General features: G+C 39.4%; 1 protein-coding gene across 9 annotated transcripts in view; it reads right to left on the bottom strand.

Annotated features, from left to right (window-relative positions):
* Positions 1–25876, bottom strand: part of fbrsl1 (fibrosin-like 1) — a 1050756-nt gene that overhangs the window by 540376 nt on the left and 484504 nt on the right. For all 9 annotated transcript variants that reach the window (XM_060843388.1, XM_060843391.1, XM_060843389.1 and 6 more), the window contains one exon: positions 3270–3368. In XM_060843388.1, coding sequence (XP_060699371.1) covers positions 3270–3368 — 99 coding nt within the window. The remainder of the gene's footprint in view (positions 1–3269; positions 3369–25876) is intronic.

Here is a 25876-nt window from a genome sequence, read left to right as displayed (position 1 = left end):
AAAATGTGCAGGTTAGGTGAATTGGCCATGCTAAATTGCCCATAGTGTTAGGTGAAGGGGTAAATGCAAGGGAATGGGTTTGCGCTTCGGCGGGTTGGTATGGACTTGTTGGCCCGAAGGGCCAAACAGGCCACTGTAACTAATCCAATCTACTCCCTGCCTATTCATATATCTGTCAAGTTGCCTCTTAAACATTGTTAATGTATTTACTTCTACCATCTCTACTGGCAGTGCACTCCAGGCACTTACCACCCTCCTCGTCTGTGAGAGCCATAAGCCTCCCTCATAGTCATACTCTCATTGCATTCAAATAGGCAATTGCAGACTCAACTCAATATTTGCCATGACCACAAAACTGTGTAATTTCATACCTCTCCCAAATATTATTTCCCTTAATACTCAGGGAGATTGTAATACTGAAGCACTTCACAAGAGCAGCTTTCTGCCTCCTTTTTGTTAATTTCAACACAGAGGTGAGCTTTACTCTTGCCTCTCATCTTAGGGTCCCAAACAAGGAGTCATACAGCCTCAAAGAGCCCAGGATTGAGTCTCAATGAAGGGCAGAGAGTCATTCAGCACAGAAACAGATCCTTCAGTCTAACTCATCCATGTTGATTAGGTTTCCCAAACTAAACTAGTCCCATTTGCCTGTTCCACATTCCTCTAAACCTTTCCTATTCATGTACCTGTCCAAATGCCTTTCAAATGTCCTAACAGTACCGGCGTCTACCAGTTCCTTTGATAATTCATTCCACATGTGAACCACTGTGTGAAGAAGTTGCCCCTCAGGTTCCTTTTAAAACTTTCTCCGTTGCTATTAAAATTATGCGCTCTAGTTTCAATTCCCCAGCTAATCTTCACAACACTACAAGTGAATTTTTCTTATATTAGTTCATGGGATGTGAGTGTTGTGGATCAGGCCAGCACATTCCTAATTTGCCATGAGATGGTGGCGAGTTGCTTTCTTGAATTGCTGCAATCCTTGAAGTGTAGGTAAACCCACAGCACTGTCAGTAAAGAAAGCGAAGGAACAGCAACACAGTTCTAAGTCAGGGTGCTAAGAGGCTCGGATTCAGATGCTAGTGTTCCAACATAACTGGTCCCTTGTCTTTCTAGGGGACAAAGGTCACAGATTTTGAAGCTGCTTTTAAAGGAACCCGGGTGAGTTGCTGCAGTGGATTTTGTATGCAGCAGCCTTATTGATACTGTGTGTTTGTATGGAGGGTTTGAATGTTGCAGGAGATGGCTAGAGTGCTAACCAAACAGGCTGGTGTCAGGTTTCTTCAATGGTATTGGAATTGCACCCAACCAGGGAGGTAATCTAACACACACTTTATATATGTCTTGTAGTTAGTGCAGAGGATCCAGAGAAACAGGTGTTGACTTATTTGCCACTGACCTGCTGCTGTAGCCACAACAACCAGTTTCTGGTTATTGGTAACCCCTGGATGTTGATGAGAGATTCAGAGATAGTACTGGCATTCAATATCTAGGTGAGATGGAAAAGATTCTTTCTTGTTGGATGTGACCATTTCCTGGCACTTGCTTGGCCTGAATGTTGCGTGATTAGCCTGAGTACAGATGTTGTCCATAATTTATTGATTATAAACTTCTATAAAACACACTGGGTGAAAGTAGTGCATGTCCACAATTTTTGTTTTGAAGAATCAGAAATAATGAAATTTGATTTCAGTAGTTCAGCTCTGCAAGGTTCAAAGCTATTAGAAGTTTAAAATAAAAGACAGTAGTGGATATGCACAATTATAGCTTGTGATATATTATGAATAATAAACACTCCAACCCACAGATGTAAGGACATGCCAAAGGACTAGTTGTATACGATGGACACCTGGAGTGCACCAAAACTAAATTCCAACAAGACTAGAATATCCTTTGGTTCACAAAGTGTATCAAGGTGTATTTTCATGTTGTTTATTATTTAATAACATTAGACCATTTCTATATTATCAAGAAAATAACCACAAGCATGCTGACTGAAGGACGATTCCAGGCTACATTCGTACATTAAACCAAGTGTTCCTAATTATAAACTCCCAGGAATGTTACACCTAGACTTTCTTAGTCTGACCAACTCTTATCTCTTTAGTGGGGATGCTGTTGAAAGAACTGTTCATATCTTGTTCTGTTGTGGACTGAGTAGTGAATTTGTGATATTGACTGCTCCTGAAGGTTGCGGTATTTTCCCGCCATCAGGTAAGTGGAAATATCCTGAGAGTCCTCCAAATGTACAAGTGCATTTTAGGAGATGCGGTATGTTATTTTTAAATAAAAAAAGCAAAATGTGTGGAAGACATAACCCAATAAATATGAATAAAAGCAACAATGCTTTGTTTTAATGTAGGCACTCAAATGTTCACTTTGTGGAGCATTTGTGTTAAGGTATTCTGTTCCATAGACCAGTCAAAATCCATTCAGGAATATATTGGTCATCCCTGGGTCAGGTGGGCATTTTGATCAGGACAAGTATTGAGGTCATTTATGATTGAAAAAGTCAGCTATCATGTTATATTTAGTGATATGTTTCAATGGAATATTGCTGGAAGTAATGTAGAATGCAAGTTTACTTGTACAACATCTCCTTATTCACAATAAATTGGTGAACGCAGCTGATGGCACAACACTGTTGCTGTAAGTAATCATTTCTAGTCCTCCTGTAGCCCTTTAACATTATTTATGTGCTATTCAACAAGTGATATGTCTACACTCTGGGATTAATTAAGGACTGTCCTTCAAGTATATCTAAGACAGCTCCCTTCCTTGAAGCAGAACATCGAATGCTTGAAAAACACTAGAAACAGGAAATGTTTACAGGCAATAGCCACCACGGAATAGTACCAACATTGTACCTGCAACATAACCATGAATGCCACATAATATTTAAAAGCAGCATGGGCATTAAATAAAAATGCGATATACCAGTGCTGTCAAAAAGTGGAGGAGAAATTTGCCATCAGACTTAACCATCACAAGCAATGCAAACCTGGCTTTGCACATTCATTATTCAGTAAATCTGGTATTTTCAATCAACATTTTGCATATCAATCTTTAGAAATCTCGCCTGCTCTTGAAAGGAAAATCTTGTTAAGTACTGCAACAGCTCCCATGTCATTCTTAAAAGCAGGTCAAATCACCAAATGACATTTCATGTCTATTCTTAACTTCAAAATCCCTCCACAAAACAAGTGCAAAAGTCTGCCACTGCCACAGAGCACTCACTATAGATCGTTTCTTTTGAAGTACATACTTACATCACTAAGCTTGTCTCGGGAGCTGCTCCTCTGTGGACTGGCTTCTCTGACATTCTCATTTTCGCTGTTCCTGCCATTTTGTTTGGAAGAGATTTTCATCTACATGACAAGAGAGAAAAAGAGATACTTGAGTTATGGCAAAACTATACTGCAGGATGACGAATGAACAACTATAGCTTTGGGAACAGCGTGATAAATTTACCGATGGAAGGTTACACTCCAAAAGCAGCATGGTAGATTTATACTGTTGATTCTTTTCTGGAAGCACAACCCAAATATAATCAGTAAAAAGAATGGGGAAACAAAACACAATTATGAATTTATATAACACTTTCAAGGATATGCAAAAATAGTTCACAACAATATATTAATTTAGGAATCAGTCTTTTAATGGGATTAGACTGACAGTACTCTGACTCTAATTCATATTCCACTAAAGGAATCAAATGTTCAAATTTTTCCTTTAATTGGTACTTCGAATAGATTATTATTTGAAGAAGCAAGAACACTCTGAACATCTTTCCACATACAGGGGTTATGTACGCAATGATCTTATTGTTTGGAGACAGGTGGGAAGATAAAAGCAGTAATTGTTAAACAGGCTTCAGGTAAGGCAATTTGTTGAGATCAAGGTGTTGGAGGGAAGACTGGGAAATCATGTTAAATCATGTTAAATTGCACTTTGAATAATATAAATGATTCCTCCAATTTGCACAGAGCAAGAATCAAATATCAACAGCTGGAAAAAGGATCAAATAATCTGGTTTTGGTGGCATTGAGAAAAGAATGTGGGTGTGGATAGTCACTGGAACAAAAACAAAAACCAACTGAAGCTTGGCATTTTTGGGGTTCAACACATTTCAGAAATATTAGGCAGTGGAAACATGTTCTTGCCATAATGCTGTTGACAAATAAAGGATTAAACATAACAGGTGACTGATTTTCTAATGAAATTCATGGCTGAGAAGTCCTTGTGTGCACAGAATGGCAGATGACAATCTCTATGATGAGACAACCATAAGATCTAGGAGCAGAATTTAACCATTTGACTACTGAGTCAACACCACTCCTCGATCATGATGGATATGTTTTTCAACCCCATTTTCCTGTGTGACCTTTGAGACCTTCCTAATCTATATCTAGCTTAAAGACACTCAACGACTTTGGCCGCCATAGCCTCCTGCAGAAATGGATTCCAGAGACTCACCACCCTCTAGCTGAAAAAAATTCCTCCTCATCTCAGTTCTCAAGAATTGTCTCTTCACTGAGGCGGTGGCCTTTGGGTGCAAGCACTTCCTCCATTGGAAAGATCTTCTCCATATCCACACTATCCAGACATTTTAGTATCATTTTTCAATCAGAACCCCCACCCCCACCCCACTTCATCCTTCTAAACTCAGTCAAGTACGGAGTCATATGACAAGCCCTTCACATCAGGGATATTCCTGTGAATCTCCTCTGGATCCTCTCCGAAACTAGCACAACTTTCCTTAGATAAAGGGCCCAAAACAGCTCTCAATATTCCAAATGCGACATTGTGACCAGAGCTTCATACAACTTGAGCAGTACATCCCCACTCTTGTATTCTAGCCATCTCAAAATGATTGCTAACATTGTATTTGCCTTCCTAACTGCCAACGGAACCCGCATTTTAACCCTAAAAGGATCCTGAACATGGACTCACAAGTTTCTTTGTGCTTCAGATTTCTGAAGCCTTTCTCCATTTAAAATATAATCTAAACCCCCTTCTTCCTACCAAAGTGCATAACCTCACACTTTCTAATTGTATTCCATCTGCAACTTCTTTGCCCATTCTCAGAGCTTGTTCAAGTCCTTCTGCAGCCTCCCTGCTTCCTCAACACAACCTCTCCCTCCACCTACCTTTGTGTCAACTGAAAACTTAGTTCCAATGTCCTCAGTTCCTTCGTCCACATTTTACGTTAACAATGCTTAATACGAATAGTTGTGGTCCCAACACTGACCCCTGCGGAACTCCACTAGTCACCAGCTCCCATGCTGAAAAAGATTCCTTTATCTTTACTTTCTGTTGCTGCCAGTCAGCCAATCCTCTATCCATGCCAGGACCTTGCCCTCAGCACAATCTTACATAGCAGCGTCCCAAGCAGCACCTTGTCAAAGGCCTTCTGGAAATCCAAATAAATCACATTCATTGACTCTCCTTTGTCTAAATTCGTTACCTCCTCAAAGAGTTCTGACAGATTGTCAGGCATGACCGCCTCTTGACAAAGCTATGCTCAGTCCTACTTTACCATGCACTTCTGAGTACTCTGCAATTTCATCCTTCAGAATGGACTCTAACACCTCACCAATGACAGAGGTCAGGCTAAGCAGACAATAATTTCCTGTCTTCTGCCTCCTTCCCTTCTTAAACAGGGGTGTTATATTAGCCATTTTAGAGTCCCCTGGGATCTTCGCTGATTCTAGTAACTCCTGAAAGATTACCAATACATCCATGATCTCCTCAGTTATCTCCTTCGGAACACTGCAGTGCAGTCCACCCACTCAGAGTGATTTATCACCTTTGGATGTTTCAGCTTCCCTAGAACCTTCTCATTACTATTGCCAGTACACACTGACCCCAACCGTCTACAAGTTCTGATATGCAGAATGGATTAAATTTACAGAGCAACTTGACACCTGACATATTAATTCTCAAAGAATCAAACAGAGTTAGGAATGGGACAAGACTGCATTTGATCATAGCTGATTTTTTTTTAACCCCACTCTCCTGCCTTCTCCCGATAACCTTTGATCCCTTTCGATATACAAAAGAAACACCTGTGGTCCAAACTTGTGCTAGTGAACTGTGTTTCCCTTTAGAGTCATAGCGAGTCATAGAGACTGACATCACGGAGACAGGTCTTTTGGCTCAAACTGGTACATGCTGACCGAAATGTCCATACATGCTAACCCCATTTCTTCCCTTCAAGTCTAGTCTCTCTTTGAGTGCTTGTATGTGTGAATGGAAGCTTTAAATGTTTTAAGATAGATAATTTTAGGTTAGCAATTCAACTTGTCTACTTTTTACTCTTGGTTTAAAAAGTTTGGGTAACGAACCAGGCCAGGTATTAGAATTGGAGGTAGGTGAGCACTTTGGGGACAGTGACCACAATTCGGTGACTCTTACTTTAGTGATGGGGAGGGATAAGTGTGCACTACAGGGAAAGAGTTATAGCTGGGGGCAGGGAAATTATGATGCAGTGAGGCATGACTTAGGATATGTGGCTTGGAAAGTAGGCTTCAAGGGAAGGGTGCAATCGATATGTGGAGCTTGTTCAAGGAGCAACTATTGAGTGTCCTTGATAAATATGTACCTGTTAGGCAGGGAGGAAAGGGTCGTGTGAGGGAGCCGTGGTTTAATAAGGAATTGGAATCCCGTGTTAAAGGGAAGAGGGCGGCCTATGTAAAGATGAGGTGTGAAGGTTTGATTGGGGCGATTGAGAGTTATAAGGTAGCCAGGAAGGATCTAAAGGGAGAGCTAAGAGCAGCAAGGAGGGGACATGAAAAGTCCTTGGTTGGTAGGATTAGGGAAAACCCAAAGGCTTTCTATAGGTATGTCAGGAATAAAAGAATGACTAGTGTAGGAATAGGTCCAGTCAAGGATAGTAGTGGGAAGTTGTGTGTGGAGGCTGAAGAAATTGGAGAGACACTGAATGAATACTTTTCGTCAGTATTTACTCAGGAACAGGACATTGTTGTGGATGTGAATATTGAGTCACACTTAAGTAGAATGGATGGCTTTGAGATATGTAGGGAAGAGGTGTTGGAAATTCTGGAAAGGGTGAATATAGATAAGTCCCCTGGGCCTGATGGCATTTATCCTAAGATTCTCAGGGAAGCAAGGGAGGAGATTGCAGATCCATTGGCCTTGATTCTTATGTCCTCATTGTCCACAGGAATAGTGCCAGAAGACTGGAGGATAGCAAATGTGGTTCCCTTATTCAAGAAGGGGAGTAGGGATAACCCTAGTAACTATTGGCCGGTGAGTCTTACCTCTGTTGTGGGCAAAGTCTAAGAGAGAATTGTAAGGGATAGGATTTATGAACATCTGGATAGGAATGATGTAATCAAGGATAGTCAGCATGGTTTTGTGAAGGGCAGGTCGTGCCTCACAAACCTTATTGAATTCTTTGAGAAGGTGACTAAGGAGGTGGACAAGGGTAAAGTGGTAGATGTGGTGTATATGGATTTTAGTAAGGCGTTTGATAAGGTTCCCCATGGTAGGCTACTGCAAAAAATACGGAGGTATGGCATTGAGGGTGAGTTGGAGGTTTGGATTAGGAATTGGCTGGCTGGAAGACGACAGAGGGCAGTAGTTGATGGTAAAGGTTCATCTTGGAGTGCAGTTACCAGTGGTGTTCCGCAAGGATCTGTTTTGGGACCATTGCTGTTTGTCATTTTTATAAATGACATGGAGGAGGGGCTAGAAGGCTGGGTGAGCAAGTTTGTGGATGATACGAAAGTCGGTGGAGTTGTTGACAGTGAGGAGGATGTGGCAGGTTACAGCGGGATGTAGATAAGCTGCAGAACTGGGCAGAAAGGTGGCAAATGGAGTTCAATGTAGCTAAGTGTGAAGTGATTCACTTTGGTAAGAGTAACAAGAAGATGGAGTACTGGGCTAATGGTCGGATGCTTGGTAGTGTGGATGAGCAGAGGGAACTTGGTGTCCATGTACACAGATCTCTGAAAGTTGCCACCCAGGTAAATAGTGCTGGGAAGAAGGCATATGGCGTAGTGGCTCTTATTGGTGGAGGAATTGAGTTCCAGAGTCCTGAGGTCATGTTACAGTTGTATAAGACTCTGGTGCGGTCGCATCTGGAGTATTGTGTGCAGTTTTGGTCGCCATACTATAGGAAGGATGTGGAGGCACTGGAACGGGTGCAAAGGAAGCTTACCAGGATGTTGCCTAGTATGGTTGGAAGATCGTATGAGGAAAGGCTGAGGCACTTGGGGCTGTTTTCATTGGAGAAAAGAAGGTTTAGGGGTGACTTGATAGAGGTGTACAAGATGATTAGGATTTTAGATAGGGTTGACCATGAGAACCTTTTTCCACGTATGGAGTCAGCTATTACGAGGGGACATAGCTTTAAATTAAGGGGTGGTAGGTATAGGACTGATGTTAGGGGTAGATTCTTTACTCAGCGAGTTGTGAGTTCATGGAATGCCCTGCCAGTAACAGTGGTGGACTCTCCCTCTTTATGGGCATTTAAACAGGCATTGGATAGGCACATGGAGGAAAGTGGGCAAGTGTAGGTTAGGTGGGCTTGGAACGGCGCAACATTGAGGGCCGAAGGGCCTGTACTGCGCTGTATCTTTCTGTGTTCTATGTAATATTACTTTCTGGATAACGAGAAAAACGTGATGTGCATAGTCTTTTAACTTGAATTGGGACTGATGGGTAGAATTGGGGAAATTCAATAGTTTAATTAAATTTTCACATTTGTGATAACTCTGGGAATAGTGGCATTTGATTTATAGTACATTACCCCAGTGAATTATGACAAAATAAATACCATTTTACCAAGTATCAAAAATCAAGAAAAACTTACACTCAATTTTGCTGCAGCCAAAGCATTCAGGGGAAGTGCACACTCTGGTAAGTCACAACAAATTTTAAAAATTGGATTACAATGAGATAAGGGCGATATATTTGCAGTTCAAAGATTGTGCATGTAATAATCTGATGTTACTGCCTGTATGTTCCCAACCCCCATCTCTCCATTTATTCTATAAATAGTGCAGCAGCCACCTGGCCACAATTATACCGAAAAGGTTTCCTCTATAAACAAACAGCATATGCACCATTCAAAACCCCAGGAGCTGCATACTTAACATTCATTAAATCAACATGCTTTCAATGACTCGGGGAATGTCAGCAATTAACTCCACTGCAATGAACAAGCAGGAGGCGAGACTGAGGAAGAAGGGGGAAAAATAATCTGTCCAAGTAACACTAACTGTGAGAGGCTGATCAAGAATGCAAATTAGAATGAATGTAGTTGCAATTAACCTATTAGACTAAGTACCAATTATTAAACACGCTTGTTCTTTTGGCTCACACTGCTCTGAATTAAGAGGGTCATCAGCTGATTTGACAGATCATGTTCCTTCACACCTGCTGGCTGCCAGCAGGAGTCCACACACCCTCTGGCAAGGCGAGCCAACCTGTCTTAATCATTTGTAATTTATCCTAACAAGCTCTCGTCATAATTCTGGATACAGGAGTTGCTAATCATCTAAATAAAATTAAATGGTCTAACCTACAATTTGGTTGTCTGCCCCAACACAGATACAGAATTATTCCCCACCTGGGCTTTGATTCTCTGAAAACCTTGGTACAGGCTAAAAACAAGTGTGAGCCATATCTCCTAGTAATGTTAACTTGCCTCTCCAGCTGCAACCCATGTATAGAAGCACTAGTCACATTATCTTGATTGCAAATAAAATGATATTCATTAGTAAATATCTCAACACAGTCATTGCTGTACAGACAGCAGCAGATTTTCTATTCACAGAATAAGACGGAGCTAGGAGGCAAGATATATTTATAACACATTCAAATGGGTGCATTCATCTGGTTCTGTTCTTATCTAATTGCAGCCACAGAATCAATCTGCAGTGGTTTCTCTTCCAACTGTTACAGAACTAGCTCAGATGTTCCACAGAATCTATCATTAGTGCTCCTATTTCTCATAAAATAGTACTCTTCAGCAACATAAACAGAATTTACACATGTACACTGATGACAGCTTTGGATCACCATCACCTCTTAATAAATTAAATCTTGTCCAACATCCAGTATCGTATGAGTAAAAGATTCCTCCAGTTAAATGTGTGAGGAAGACTGAAGCTTTTTGCCCTACCTCAACTCATCTGCTACAGAAAAACACATCCATGCCTTTGCTGCTCGAGACTTCGCTATTTCAATGCCCTCCTAGCTAGTCTCCCACATTCTATATCCCATAAATCTGAAATCATCCAAAGCTTTGTTGCCGTTACCCTAACTCACACCATATCCCTTGGTTACCTATATTGACTTCAAGAAAAGAATTTTCAAGTCCTTATCTTGTTTTCAAATCCTCCCATGCTCTCCCCTCCCTTTCTGAGTAATCTCCTTCAGTCACACATCCTAAGACAACCGTGTTCCTATAATTCTGGCCTCTCGAGCATCCTCAATTTTAAAAGCCTCACCACTGGCTGCCTTGCCAGTAAAGGCCCTGAACTCTGAAATACCCTCCCTAAAATTTCTGCTTTCCACATTTAATACACTCCTCAGAACTGACCTATTTGGCTCAGATTTTTGGTCAGTCATCCCAGTATGTCCTTACATAAGCATTTGAATTACAAGGAGGTAATCAACACCTTGTACCTGCTACACATTTTATAAGATCTGATTAAGGACTCAATTCTCCTTCCATTCTACCCCCTACAATCTCCGACTCAGTTGTTCATCAAGAATCCATCTAAACTAACCCTAAAAATATTCAATGGCCCTACCTTCACTGCTTTGGCAAACAGAATTCAACAGACTCAACTTTTTGCTGAGGAAATAAAAACTCCTTGTCTCCATCTTAAACAGGATATTGATTATTTTCTAAACCATGTCCCCTAGTTCGAAACTCTTCCACAAGAGAAAACATCCTATCGACATCCACCTTGTCAAGTCCCCTCAGGATCCTAAACATATCAAAAACATTATCTTTCGTTCTCCTAAAGGCCAATGGATACAGTCCCAATCTATCCAACCTTTACAGTTCCTGAGTCAAAATCCACAATTCCCTTCCTAACAGCATTTTGGATGTCCCTACACCCCAATAACTGGAGTGATTTAAGGAGATACTTCACCACTTTCTAGAGGTTACTTGGAGATGGGCAATAAATGCTAGACTAGCCATATTCCAGGGACAAAATAAAAAAAATTATCCTTCATCTCAGGAATCATGTGGCTTGGAGTAAAATAGATTAAAGATGCTATATAAATACAAGTAGTCAGTGGTTTACAATTGCCTGCCTTTGTGGCAACCTCTCAGACATATTTAATAGGGGGAAATAATACTAGAGTATTGGATACTCCAATAATGCTTATAAACAACCAAGTTAATTGCATTCAAGGAATGAGATATTAGATGTCATTGCTTAATTTTTTTCATACTGCCACAAAAGCAATGAAATTCGTATGCAGTCAGCGAGATCAGTTAGGTCACTATAAATGGAGAAAAATGAAGAAAATGAACAATTTCAAGTTCAAGACAGTCACATTGTTAAGTTCTATATCCCTTTCAATAGACCTCCTCCCCTTCATCAGTTCTGGACCATCCTGTTCTGAACACCATACCCAGCTGAAAATGTGGCAGGTGCTTTATATAAATGGCCATTTCCAGTCTTGGGTCAGTAATTTAGAGTATTATTGTTATCTACAATTAGAACTGTTGAAATTTCAGCCATTGAGGATTCCATGATGCCTTGTTCTTTGAAATGGCATCATGTACAAAAAGGATAAAGAAATCTAGCAGGAGCACAGGAAACAGAATGAAAATGAAATTTTTTTTGAGAACAGTGACTTGGGATGAAAATTCAAGAGATGCAAATTCTGAAGATTGCTTTGAAGTAATGAAACTAGCCAGTTATCTAATGTTGATCACTTTTTTGTCTTATATTGGAGACATACAAAGTCAGAGAGCGAAGACGGCAGTTATCTATCATGTTCGCTTGTAATCATCTCTTCACTGCTTCACATCTCTCACCACTGTCAAGAGCCCCTGATATAAGTGGCTTCATTTGAAAAGCTCAGTTTAATCTCTAAATCGTGCTGATCCTTCTACTGCATACTCCTGCCTCAGCTCATAATGGACCTGCACACTTACTTCATTTATTTTTCCTCCAGTGTCATAAAAACACATTTCTATGTCTTGCTTTCAAAGCATACACACATTCCCCCTCATTATTAATAAATACACTTTCATTTATCAAATGCTCCATTTGAGTGCCGCATGGGCCTGGGGCAAAAAGAGACAAATTCTCCCTCTAAGTTGTTATGAAAGGTGTCGCACTGAGCGACCCTAACCCCCATTAACCCAGCTTCTAGTCTGCTTCTACTGGGAACAATGAGGCTCATCAGCAGCGAAAGTTGTAGTGATCTTGTGCCATCTCAATATATTTGTTCATTATCTTGTGCACACACAGAAGCATTTTAAAATGTACTTGGGGCAAGGGCCAAATTGAATCATCTGCCTTAATTTTCCACACAGTGCAAAGCTGCAGCTGCTGTGTGCGCTGTGTTTTTTTTTTCTTTTCTTGATAATAACATTTCCTCAGTTCTCAATTTCAACAGGGCCATCATGAACTACAAGGTTATGGCTGCATTCTGCAATATTCCCCAAACTCTGCAGTACTTGACATAAGTCACTTGTTCTTTTTGTTATCTGAAGAACATGGACTTTTTTTTAAATAAAGTTACCTCAAAGAATATACAAAATAGAAATATATTCTTGGTCAATTTAGGAATAAGCATTTATAATTGAAAACATCAATTTAATCAAGAAAATTCAAATCAAATCATGTTAAAGACTTCCCTGTTCTCCCAGTATGGTATTAACTGAAGAACAGCCCATTTATTAAATATAGTTTCAATTTATTCACTGCCCTATATTCTATTCTCATCTGCTTGAACATTCCTATTGTGCAGTCTAAGGAGCAATATCACAATAATAATATTTTGATGTTGCAATTTAAGAGATGCTAGGGTCCCTAGTTTGAGGCATACACTTCATGCAAACAATGGCAATAAAAAAAGGAAACATTTTGGATTTGTTGAGATTAGTCACATACAGACTTTCATTGTATACTCTATCACACTTGGATCCAAAATATGCAAAGGATCATGGTTCAATCTTTGAAAACAGAAAGCACAGTCATTATTTGTTTCAAGTCAGTCTTCAATTGCTATTCAGAAAAGGTACACTCAACAACAGCCAACTGGTCTCAGGATGTGACTACTTAAAACACTTCTTTGCTGATAGCACATACTGTGGCCTTAAAGAGACAAGCTGTGTGAAACACAGATCCACCTTAACAACTAACTCTTACAATTATCCTTCAATAAATGACTATGAACAGTACCACATGATTTCCAACTATAAAGAAACAGACTCTAAACTAATCAATCTGCAATGAATTCACATGGACCTGATGGTGAACCTCATTTCAGCAGCTTTGTGCAGAGGACAAAAACACTTTGCTGCTATTCCTTGTTGGAAAAAGGTGGCAGAGGCTTTAATACAAATAACCTGGACATTTGTAAAGAGACACTCTCAACTTTCTTACCTTTTGAAGAATTAATTGATCCCCATCAAAATGTTGCAGTATTTTAATAGTAACTCATGAACCACTTTCCTCTACTTATCTGAGTTGTTCCCTCTGCTACATGGCGGATTAAAACAATGAGGTGCAACCTGTACTAACCCTCTGCTCAATGTTGCTACTGTGGCATTCTCAAGGAAAATGACCTTGTATTGAATTACTCTCCTCTAGGGAAACACTCAATGTCTGCTTAAATCTGAAATTCTGGTTACGAAGTAATAATGTGCACTTCTTTTTTGAAAATCTTCTTTGTACATATAGACTATATTATTGCAAATATCCCCCCAAATATATTAGGAAATTTTGTTATACCTCCTTTTTCATTTACATTGAGGTAAGGTAACTAGGGAACCAATGGCCCTCCTATGCCTCAGTCCAATAGCTGTGTGACTGCTGTCAGTGAGCCACTTGACCTCTGAAGCAAGGTTTATTCTGTCTTAATTTCGTATCCACACATTGACACTTCGCTGCATGAATAAATAATGATCAGTGAGGGATTGAAGGAAAAGTTGATCACTCTGACTCTTGCTCAGATGTTATGCAATTAGAGATTAAGAGCAATACTCTTCCTGATCTAGATAGCTCAGTGCAAAACTAGACAGTTCGTTGATACACTGATCTATTAAAAATTCCTAATCCTTTTGAATTGAAATCCAGGGTGAATTTCTTTGAAGAAGGGACAGTGAGTTACAGCAACATGAAGTGAACAATTAGATTTGTTCTGATACTAACCGAATATTTACTTTTGTATTTCTTGGCTAAGTTATAAAATAACACACAATGGTCCAGGTAGCACTTACTGATAACTAAACACAAAACTTTTACCAATAAAAATGTTGTGCTTTGAAGTGGAATTGGTTGCAATACAAACAAACTCACTTCCATCGTACATGTCCCTTGGAAAATAAATCAATCAAATTAGATCTGAAAATAACAGCACAAACTTGCTGACATGCCTAAAACCTATGAATATCAGAGCAAACCATAAATCAGCTGCACGTCTCACCCTAATGCATTCCAACTGATTTTATATATGCTTAGTTTTATCTTATAATTAGATCAACTGGGAAAAATATCCTGTACATCTGTGTGCTTTACATTCACAGTAAGCTGGTAGTTCAGAGGCTACCTATTCCCTGGATTATGTTAAAAACATTTCAACATTGCTCACTTTTCTATCCTCTTACTGTGTTTGATAACTTATTGAGCTCTAGCTTGTGGGGTGCTTGCACATTACTCTTTTACATAAGGAGCATCTTGGAATTATCAGTCCTTTCTCTTTTTCCCAAGGTAGTGTTGGACATGTGTGCACGCTTTGGTAATTTTTGTCTAAGACCAATTATAAATACTTTTCTTTGTGCAAATTAGATGTTATTTACAATGCTTCCCATTTCAAAGCATGTTCAGCCAAAAATTCAGTTGATAATTCAGTCCATATAAACATGTCTTCTTAATCTAAGAATGAATGAGTACCACACAAGTTGTTTTACATCAAATGACACTCAGCTTACTTTATTATTCATATGTACCCCATTAATCTTTTTCAACTATATCCCTTTCACCCAAAAGGAATGCTTACCTCCATATGGCATCAGCCAGTCAAAGGGGAGAAAAAGGCTAGAGCCAGTTTGTTACCATAAGACCATACTTTATACCACTCAGGTAACCACAATTCTGTTTCAATGACAGCGAATTATATTATTGAAAGATAATCCTCCTTACAGACCACCCCAGAACTGATAAATGACAGTGAATCTTGCAAATTTTAAACATAGTGCAGATATGGAATCAAACCCACAACCATCTAGCTTTGTTTATCCACCGGACATCTAGGCAATGCTGATCTAAAAAGTGCCAATAAAAATAAACACCATGGGATTCAGTTGTGATTAACTCACAATCTTTTTTTTGTTACATCATCCTGTCACAGCTTCTTACAACTACTCCTGCAATGAAAATAAGTAGTGTAAATGGATATCATTCACATGTTGTTAAACATACAGATTTTTGAGATAGATAGACACATATAGGACACATCATAACCCGATTACAGTGAACATAGCTTTGAAGTTGCCCAACATTAAACAGTGGGAGATTGTAGCACCAAATGCTGCGACGTGGTGCTGCAACTTCAATATGGCAACGCTGATTCACTGCAATGCCATAATAAAGAATACTGTGGAAGCTTATGTTTACCTATAGAAGGCATAATGGATTTCTCAGGAATTCATTCAGAATGCAGTTATAAGTGCTCACTTGGCCATAGTTTGGAAACATCATCTCCTGAAAACATGTCAGACCATGAAATTGGTTCAGCTGAGTTACTGTTGTGCACCCTGTTGTTCCCACCTCTTGTTTGTTGCCCTGTTACCTGCATCACTCATTGCATCCCTATTGCCCAGCTCACATTTTGCTCAGTGAGTGGAACAGGAAGGTAGGACAGTGAGGCAGGGAGGACTTAAAAGGTTTGGAGTGGTGTAATGAGAGGGTCAACAAGGAGGAAGTAAGCGGTGATCAGGGTTGCAGGTGAGTCAATGAGTGGTTGACAGTGGGATAGTAATCAACAAGCATTAAAAACATTTTTCTTTGATGCAGCCAGCTAGTTGCATTGTTGATGGCAGTGGCATCACAGACACTGCAACTACATGTACAGAGAGCAAACATAGCCATTTGGAACACCAGAAAATGGTGATCTAGTATTAGGTAAGTTAATGTTTCAGGCGAAGACCCTTATTCATAAAATGGGATCGGTGGAAACCCAGAGAGTCGTATCAAACTCAACAGATTTGAAAATGAGCATATAGTTAAAGTTCAAACAAAGTTCAAACCTATTCAGATCAAAGAGTTGTGGAGTGCTTTCAAAAAATTATTAAATATTGTTCCTTGGGTTTGCATTGAGCTTCACTGGATAAGTGAACAAGGTTGTTGTCCAAGCTCCAAGTAAAACTAGGATGAGTTTAAGAAGCAGGTTGCAGAACTCAATTTCATCACATTAAAAATGGATGTGTCAGCAATATAATCACCGAAAATGCATTTGGGTTTTCTAATTTAGAGGATGTTACACCCTTAGCACTCAAAACAGTTAATAAAAAAAAGCAAATATATGTAAATTGCAATCATTAACATGAGTGCTTAGAACCTTGAACAGTGCTGGGAGAGAAGGCAAATGAGCTAAATAGACAGTAAATTAAATCTTTCAATTTAACAAAACATCTCTTTGCTGTCACTGTAAAATACCTGAATCCAGTCTTTGAAAAACTTTAGGCCCATTAAATGTAGTTTCTTCTTCTCAGTGCTCAAAGGTTGACAAACTAGATATTCTAGGAGGTGCACATCATACAGGTAGGGATGTCTGTAGTTGTGTTTAGTTTGTATCATTAAAACTAAAATACAAACTGTGACATGGAGACAAACGGATTAAATGCAGAGTTGCACAAAGCCATACAGATAAGGGAATCTAATTCTGTGCTCAATGAGCTGATCTCAGCTAGGGAAGCAATTGCTGTCTTACAATTGACCTGCTTGTCGAGAACTACAATGAAGGAAAGGTCAGCATGAACGATGACTAGTGATTTGAATCCAGAGATTCTTGCTGGGAAGTGCCATATTTGGACAGTAGATTCTGGCAATGGTGCCCCTCGCGGCTGAATACCCTAGTGACAGACTCTGCTCACCTACATGCTTAAGGGCTACAACCTCACATGTATCTTGAGTGCCCTTTCAGAAGGGAGAAATTTTCCATAAATAAAAAATGAGAAGCTGATATCGTGTTAGGCGCTGTTCTAACTTGATTTGCCATGGTTTCAACAGATCCAAGACACACGCAAATTGTGTGCAAAGACCAAAGTTACTAAAACAAAGATTTGGTTGTTAAGTAATCATGTTCTACAGTTTGACCTTGATTTTATGATTTGCATTAACAAAACTCCTTAACATGATTAATAGGCATCACTTGATTTATTTCTGTCCACTTTTCTATTCTTGTGCTCAGTTACATCATTGAGAATTAAGCACTTACTTATGTAGAAACATAGGAAGAGGAGGAGGCCATTCAGCCCCTTAAATCTGCTCTATTATTCAATGAAATCATAACTGTCTGTGTCCTAATTTCCATCCATAATAAAATTATTACCAGAAGTCACATCTACAGTTTGTGTTTACTATATTAAAAAGGCTTTTTTAAAATTTCTTTCTCCTAGTTCTGACCTTAATATTATGTTCTATTGTCCTAGGGTAGAATCTACTTAACAATTCCTTTCAAAATCCAAAAAAATCATTGTTCCAATCATTTCTTCTAATATAATCCAGGATATTCAAGTTTAGTTTATGTAATCTCTCCCTTTCATTAATCCTTTGAGTCTTAGTAACATTTTGAATATTCTCCATTGCATTCCTTTCACAGTAAATTTGTTCATTTGGACTAGGCATTCTTCTCCTGCACTTAAAAATGTGTTGCTGGAAAAGCGCAGCAGGTCAGGCAGCATCAAAGGAACAGGAGATCAGTTTTCCCTCTATCCTTGATTTCTTGTGAAAATTACCATTTTTCACACATCAGAGCAGGCAATCAATGCTTGCAAACTATTCAACTATATGGAATCAATGTAGCCAAACCATTTCTGTAGCAGGGGACAGCAATCTGATTGGCTAAATTACACTGCACGCTGTCAAGATTGCAGTAAAACTCCAAATAGTTCACGAAGGTCCTTCAGATAAGGAAACTTGCCAGTTGTGATTTCAGTTTCTTATGCCCCTAGATTAACTAGGGATGGAAGTAATATTGCTACTGCTGAGCAAAACTCAACATCCCCGCTCACCTCTGTCCAAGGTGCCAAAGAACCATTTCATATCCAGAGGAGATTTTCCTGCACATCCACCCACCTCATTTACTGAGTCTGTTCCTCTCAATGTGGTCTCATCTATATCAGGGAGACAGGACAGCAACCCCCTGAGTAGTTCAGGGAACATCTCTAGGAGGCAGGATACAAACAACCCCCATTTTGTGTGACCAATCACTTCAACTCCTTCTCCCACTCCCCCAAACACATGCACGTCCCAGGTCTCCTCCACTGCCAAATCAAAGCCACCCACCAACTGGAGGAAGAATCCCTCATCTTCTGCCTCAGGACCCTATATGGCATCAACTACAACTTCACTAGTTTCCAAATCTTCCCTTCCCCCATCTCAACCAAGATCTAACCCTCCGACTCTGCACTATTTTCTTGACCTGTCCACATTCCTTCTCGACCTGTCCATCTTCCTTTACACCTATGTGCTCCACCTTTCCTATTCTATCACAATTACCCCCACCTGCATCTACCTATCACCTTCCCACCTACCTTGCCCCAGCCCACCCCCACTCCTCTATTTAACTCTCAGCCCCCTTCCCCCTCCATGCTCCTGACGAAGGGCTCATGCCCAAAACAGTGACCTTGGTAGCTGCCTAACCTGCTGTACTTGTCCACGACACACTTTTCGACTCTAACTCTCCAGTACTTGCAGTCCTCACTTTCTCCTGAGTTGCATTCAGTAAGTTTATCGAAAAGAGATCAAGACTATGAACTGACAGGTCTACATGGCTCAGCCATTACATTGCTTCAAGCTTTCAGAAACAGGTGTGCAAATCTCAAAGGATTACATTAAGAAACACTCCTTATAATTTCAATGTTCATTTAAATCCATGACAGAAAATGCAGCTGAAAGCAACAGCACAAATCCTTGTTGTTTCTCCATTGTTCGATATTTAGCAGAAATATAAATGTGCAGGAGACCTTTGAAATCATAGACCTCTGAAGCAAAAGACCAAAGATGGGTTGTAGGCAAATGCTTTTCCTAGAACTGAAAGTTCCAGTTTTAATGATTATATATCCTTTCACTTAAACATTTTTGTAAAATCAAGATAATTACATCTAACTGTTCAAGTCAATGATTACATACATCAGATGCAACTAATCCGCTTCATTACACATCTCTGTGTAACTGAATCAAGACAACTGCGTGTAGCCTTTTACCATCTGGCTCAACAACATGCTCGATGATTGTTTAATTTCCTGTTCATTACAATCTGTATTTGATCATATTTGATTAATTAGCAGAGTGAGTTGTCACCCATAACAAAAATAAATGGCTCTGCAGTAAAATGTCAGTTTTATTCCAGTGTTTCATGGAATTCTCAACAATGATGTTCAATTAACCTGTTAACAGCCTTAACTCAGAACCTCTCATTTGTAGAAGTAATTTACACACTAGTCCGTAGTACTCTCCACAGATTGAATTCATTTTCAATTTGGATCGCCCCAATGTGTCCTTGTTTCTCTTGTATCCACTATTGATTGCTGTAAAATCCCATTTGGTTCACCTATGTCCTATAGGGAAAGAAATCTGTCATTCTATCTGGTCTGAACTACTTGCAACTTCAGATCCACAGCAATGTGGCTGACTCTTAACTGCCCTCTGGCAATAAATGCTTGCCGAGTCATCAATACTCACATCACACAAATAAATAAAATACAAGTTGCAGAGTACATCTGACTTATAATTCTAGAAAAAAACAAGTAACTTTGTGCCACATTAAGAGTTTTGCATAAATGCAACTAAATTTAACCTCTAGTAATTAGACTGTAACTATGATATCATAATTGTGGTCCCATACTTTCTGCAATTCTAAGTACAAATTCTGTGCAGTCTTTTTGAAAATGAATACAGATTGCCATAAACTAATTTTTCCAGCATAGCAGATAAAATAGAACCTGGTTTCTGAGCTAATTTAGTTTATCTGTACAAACCTGATGACTTCGCTTGGATAAACATGTTATTGTCAAGTTTATTTTTTCTTATTGTTATATTGGGGGCAAAAGGATGCTGTTTTGAGCTTAAGTTTTTACTTCATTTGTTTTATCTCATTTCTAACTGTAAATTGTAAACTGCTAATCTGTCAAGGAGGAACTATTCTGAACTGTACTTGTACATCCCCACCGACAGAGCTTTTTGTGCTAATAACAGGATAGGTGGTAGGCTTTGCAAATAACAAAATCTACTCATCTATATCAATTCTGTAGATGATCTGAAAGAGTTGAAATCGATATATCGAAAAAACCCAGAATTTATCATTACTCAACTTTGTTGAGATAACATTACAAAATCTTGATGTCCAGTGGGTGCCCCTCCTCTATCCCTAATTTCCATCTCACTGACTGCATAGACTCTGATTTTATTATACAAATTACAATATGTACACCTTTTCATAAGGGAAATTAGCTAATAAATGGATTAAGAATGAGGTAGGCCTTAATTCATTCCCATAGTCTTCTCATTTCAACATGCAATTGTTGCTGGAATGATTTGAAGTATTTTCTCTCCTTTTTTCCAACTGTCGAAGGTCCATCCCACGTGTTGATCATTGAAAAAATCTTGACAAATGGGCTTTGTGCCTACTTGTCTTGCACATGTAATTCAATCTAAAATATAATTTCCTTTTAACTACTAATAATGTTAATTGATGCTGATATTACACACAAGTTATGAAAATGGCAATAACAAAGTGAACTGGAAAACCACATCAAAAGATATTGGAAACAGGCACCTTCAAGTAAACTAATCACCTCAATCCTAATCCAAATAGTTAGTCATTGGGAAACCAGAAACCATCATCCACCAAGAAACTGATATGGTGCTTATTTATTATTATAATACTTCAAACATAATATTTATCATCAGTTAGGAGCTTGACACTTACAGAACGTATCCCCATGTTTACCCAATTCTTTGGCAACGTATTAAAGAAAATATAAGTGGTAATTCTGAGGTAAGTAAAGTTAATATTTTGGGCAGGACACAGCATTTGTGCAAAAAGGATGCTCGAATCCTGATGAAAGATCTCCTTGTTAAATACTAACCTCTCACAAACATTGAGAGTTTCCGAAAATTCCTGTTTTTATTCTATATCTCCATCATCTGCAGTATTTTGTTTTTTGTAGGCTAAGATTCAATCTTCTTGATTTGAAAAACTCACTCCTTATAGCAATGTGCCACTTAAATTAGCCATTGAAAGAGAACTGACAAGCTAGCAAAGCTACAATTCAGTAATTCGCACAGCATTCACAAAGGGTATTAAAACTAACAGAGCATGCATCGATAAGGTTTTAGTTGCTTGTTATGCCCCCCCGCCCCCGTCAACTAGATTCGCAGAACAGTGGTGAGTGGGAAGAATCTTATTCAACAAAGATAGGTACATTCCTTTAATGTTCATGCAATAATAAGACCCAGCTTTGCTGATCAATCATTAACATTGTCCTACAGCCATCTGGTTCAAGCAGTAAAATGTGGAGCTTGGCACAGATGGGTTCACTTGGTTGTGAACTTCAATAATCAGGCAGGTGGTCTTGAGAGTCACTTCAAATTCTTCCGTCCCCATAGAGGATAATCATCAAATGTTCAGTTGACAACTGACAAGCATGTTAATGCTCTCATCACGCTTCCAGTCAATGTCGTTCACAGCTTCTCCTTTTTAAAGAGTAAATCAATTGTCAAATATTCAGTTTTACAAGTAAACTAAATATCATGGTCTAATATAGAATAGTCTCATACATTGAAATTTCAAAAGTTATTCAAATATTTGATTACTGGGATGTGAAAAAAACATGCTGATTTAGTAATTACAGCTAACTCTCAATCTTAGGGAAGCCCTTCGAGCTCAGTTGTGGCTGAGTGCAAACATTTCCTCCAAATAAATATTGTGAAGATTGAAGTAGTTGCCTTTGTTCTCTACCACAAACTCTGCCTGACTCCATCTATTTTGCTGACAACTGTCTGTGGCTAAAAAGGAAGTTAGTATACTTGGCATTATGTTTTAATCTGAAATGAGCTCCTAACATATAGTCACATTCTCACCGACATCATTTATTTCCACAAGAACAACAAGGTTCGACCAGGCCCCTCTCTTAGCTCAACTGCTCTATCATGTCTTTGTTACCTTTAAACTGAACTATTCCAATACACTCAGATGTATCTAAAATAAATGGATTGCTGCGGTTCACCAGCATCTCAAGGCAATTGGGGATGGACAACAAATGCTGTCCTCGTCATTGACACTCACCTTTCAAGACAGAATTTTTAATAAATCTGTCTTTGAAGCCATCCAAAACTCTAAAACGTATTTTAACTCATCCATCACCCCTGCCCGTGCTCAGTTGTACTGGTTCCCTTGTTCAGTAACACCAAAATTTTTAAAATCTCATTGTTTTCAAATCTCTCCATGGCCTTGTCCCTACACATCTCTGTAATCTCTTCCTGCAACTGAAGCCTCAAAACAACCAGCCTTCTCTAATTTTGACTCTTAAATATTCTGGCTTTCAGTTGCATCTCCATTGACAGCAGTGTCTTTTAGCTGCAAAATTCTTATGCTGTTAATAACTTTATTTCAAATTTTTTGGGGTTCTCTGACAGGAAGATAAAACATTTGTCAAATTTAAAATGGTCATTGAAATTTATGTACATTGTAATCTCTGGAAATCTGTTGTTCAGAAACACTAACTATCTGGAAATATTTTGGTCAGAATCACTTATTCCCTCAATGTCTTCAGCAATGACACACTAAAATCAGTAGGAAATAAGAAGTGGGCAATGGGCCATTGAAGAATTAAAAACCATACCAGTGGATGTGAACAGGCCAAATTTTGGCAGATAAAGTTTAACATGGATAAATGTGAGGTTACCCATTTTGGCCAGAGGAATAGAAGGATAACATTGCCTAAATGGAGAAAAACTTGAGTGTTTCCATTTGAAGAATGTGGGTGTTCTTGTACATGAAATGTAGAAAAATAGCATGCAGGTACAGTAGCTGACAAGGGAAGCGAATGGAATTTGGCATTTAATACTGAAGGAACAGAGTATGAAAGTAGGAGAATGTCACAACTATCCAAGGCATTAGTGGAACCACACCTGGAGCACTGTGTACTATTATGGTCCACTTACTTGAGAAAGGATGTAGTTGCGTTAGAAGCAGAGGAGATTTACTAAATTGATTCCAGAGATTAATGGTGTATATTATCAAGAACGATTGTGCAGTTTAGAGCTGTACTCTCTGGAGTTCAGAAAGATGAAAAGAGATCTAATTGAGGTATAAAGGGGACTGATAAAGTAGACCTAGATAAGATGTTTCCTCATGTGGGGCGTATTTTGTTCGGAAACCCAGAAACAAGCGATAATTTGAGTGTCGGTTATCCAATCATTTCTCGGCTATTTGGCAATGCACGCTATAATGCCGTTTAACTGAGTTGCCTAATACTGTTTTAATGGGACCTTGAGATCTTGTAGTGGACAGCGAAGAGGATTACCTCAGATTACAACAGGATCTTGGCCAAATGGGCCAATGGGCTGAGAAGTGGCAGATGGAGTTTAATTCAGATAAATGCGAGGTGCTGCTTTTTGGGAAAGCAAATCTTAGCAGGACTTATATACTTAATGGTAAGGTCCTAGGGAGTGTTGCTGAACAAAGAGACCTTGGAGTGCAGGTTCATAGCTACTTGAAAGTGAAGTCGCAGGTAGATAGGATGCTTTGGAATGCTTTCCTTTATTGGTCAGAGTATTGAGTACAGGAGAAAGTGAGGACTGCAGATGCTGGAGTATCAGAGTTGAAAAATGTGGTGCTGGAAATACACAGCAGGCCAGGCAGCATCTGATGAGCAGGAGAATCGATGTTTCGGGCACATTTTTCAACTATTGAGTACAGGAGTTGGGAGGTCATGTTGCGGCTGTATAGGACATTAGTTAGGCCACTGTTGGAATATTGCGTGCAATTCTGATCTCCTTCCTATCGGAAAGATGTTGTGAAACTTGAAAGGGTTCAGAAAAGGGTATTGCCAGGGTTGGAGGATATGAGCTACAGGGAGAGGCTGAACAGGCTCGGGCTGTTTTCCCTGGAGCGTCGGAGGCTGAGGGGTGACCTTATAGAGGTTTACAAAATTATGAGGGGCATGGATAGGATAAATAGGCAAAGTCTTTTCCCTGGGGTTGGGGAGTCCAGAACTAGAAGGCATAGGTTTAGGGTGAGAGGGGAAAGATCTAAAAGAGACCTAAGGGGCAACTGTTTCACACAGAGGTGGTACATGTATGGAATGAGCTGCCAGAGGATGTGGTGGAGGCTGGTACAAGTGCAACATTTAAAAGACATTTGGATGGGTATATGAATAGGAAGGGTTTGGAGGGATATGGGCCAGGTGCTGGCAGGTGGGACTAGATTGGGTTGGGATATCTGGTTGGCATGGACGGGTTGGACCGAAGGGTCTGTTTCCATGCTGTGCATCTCTATGACTCTAATTCGAAATTCAGATTCGATAATTGGTAATGGGTTGAAGGGCTTTGAGCGCGGCCAGATAACTGGAGTTGTGACTGAGATGAAACCATCTGTGACTGTATTAGATTAGATTCCCTACAGTGTGGAAAAAGGCCCTTCGGCCCAACCAGTCCACACTGACCCTCCCAGGCCCATTTCCCTCTGACTAATACACCTAAACATTATGGGCAATTTAGCATGGCCAATTCACCTAATCTGCACATCTTTGGATTGTGGGAGGAAACCGGAGCAAACCCACACAGACATGGGGAGAACGTGTAAACTCCACACAGACAGTCGCCCAAAGCTGGAATCGGACCTGGTACCCTGGTGCTGTGAGGCAGCAGTGCTAACCACTGAGCCACCGTGCATATTAAATGGCAGAGCAGATTCAAGGGTCTAAATTGCCTTGTCGTGCTCCCACTTCTCACATTCTAACATTTTAGTGTATCTTGATTCACACACTTGTGATGAGAGATTCTAACATCTATAATCCAAAAATTCTAAAATTCAAAGAAGATTTAGTCCTAAGCGATCTAGACTGAATAAGTTATAGTCTATTATGTAGCAGATAATAAACAGCAGGCAAATTAGTGTTACCAATGATATTAGTTACTCTATGATTGCCAAGTCAATGAACATCTTGTGCAAAACCTTTGAGGAATGAAGAAATAGTACAAGATGTCTGCCAGAAATGGATGAAACATTATTGCAATTAAATCTTGAGTTTTTTATTCATTTACAGGATGAGGAAGTTACTTGCTACATAAGCATTTATTACCTGTCCCTAATTGCCCAGAGGGCAGTTAAGAGTCAACCACATTTTTGTGGATTGGAGTCACAGGTAAGGTTGGCATTCTCCTTCCCAAAAGGGTATAAGTGAACCAGATGGGATTTT

Source organism: Hemiscyllium ocellatum, chromosome 24, assembly GCF_020745735.1.
Source record: "Hemiscyllium ocellatum isolate sHemOce1 chromosome 24, sHemOce1.pat.X.cur, whole genome shotgun sequence".
In the NCBI taxonomy this organism is placed as follows: domain Eukaryota; kingdom Metazoa; phylum Chordata; class Chondrichthyes; order Orectolobiformes; family Hemiscylliidae; genus Hemiscyllium; species Hemiscyllium ocellatum.
This window is presented reverse-complemented; position numbering and strand designations above follow the sequence as displayed.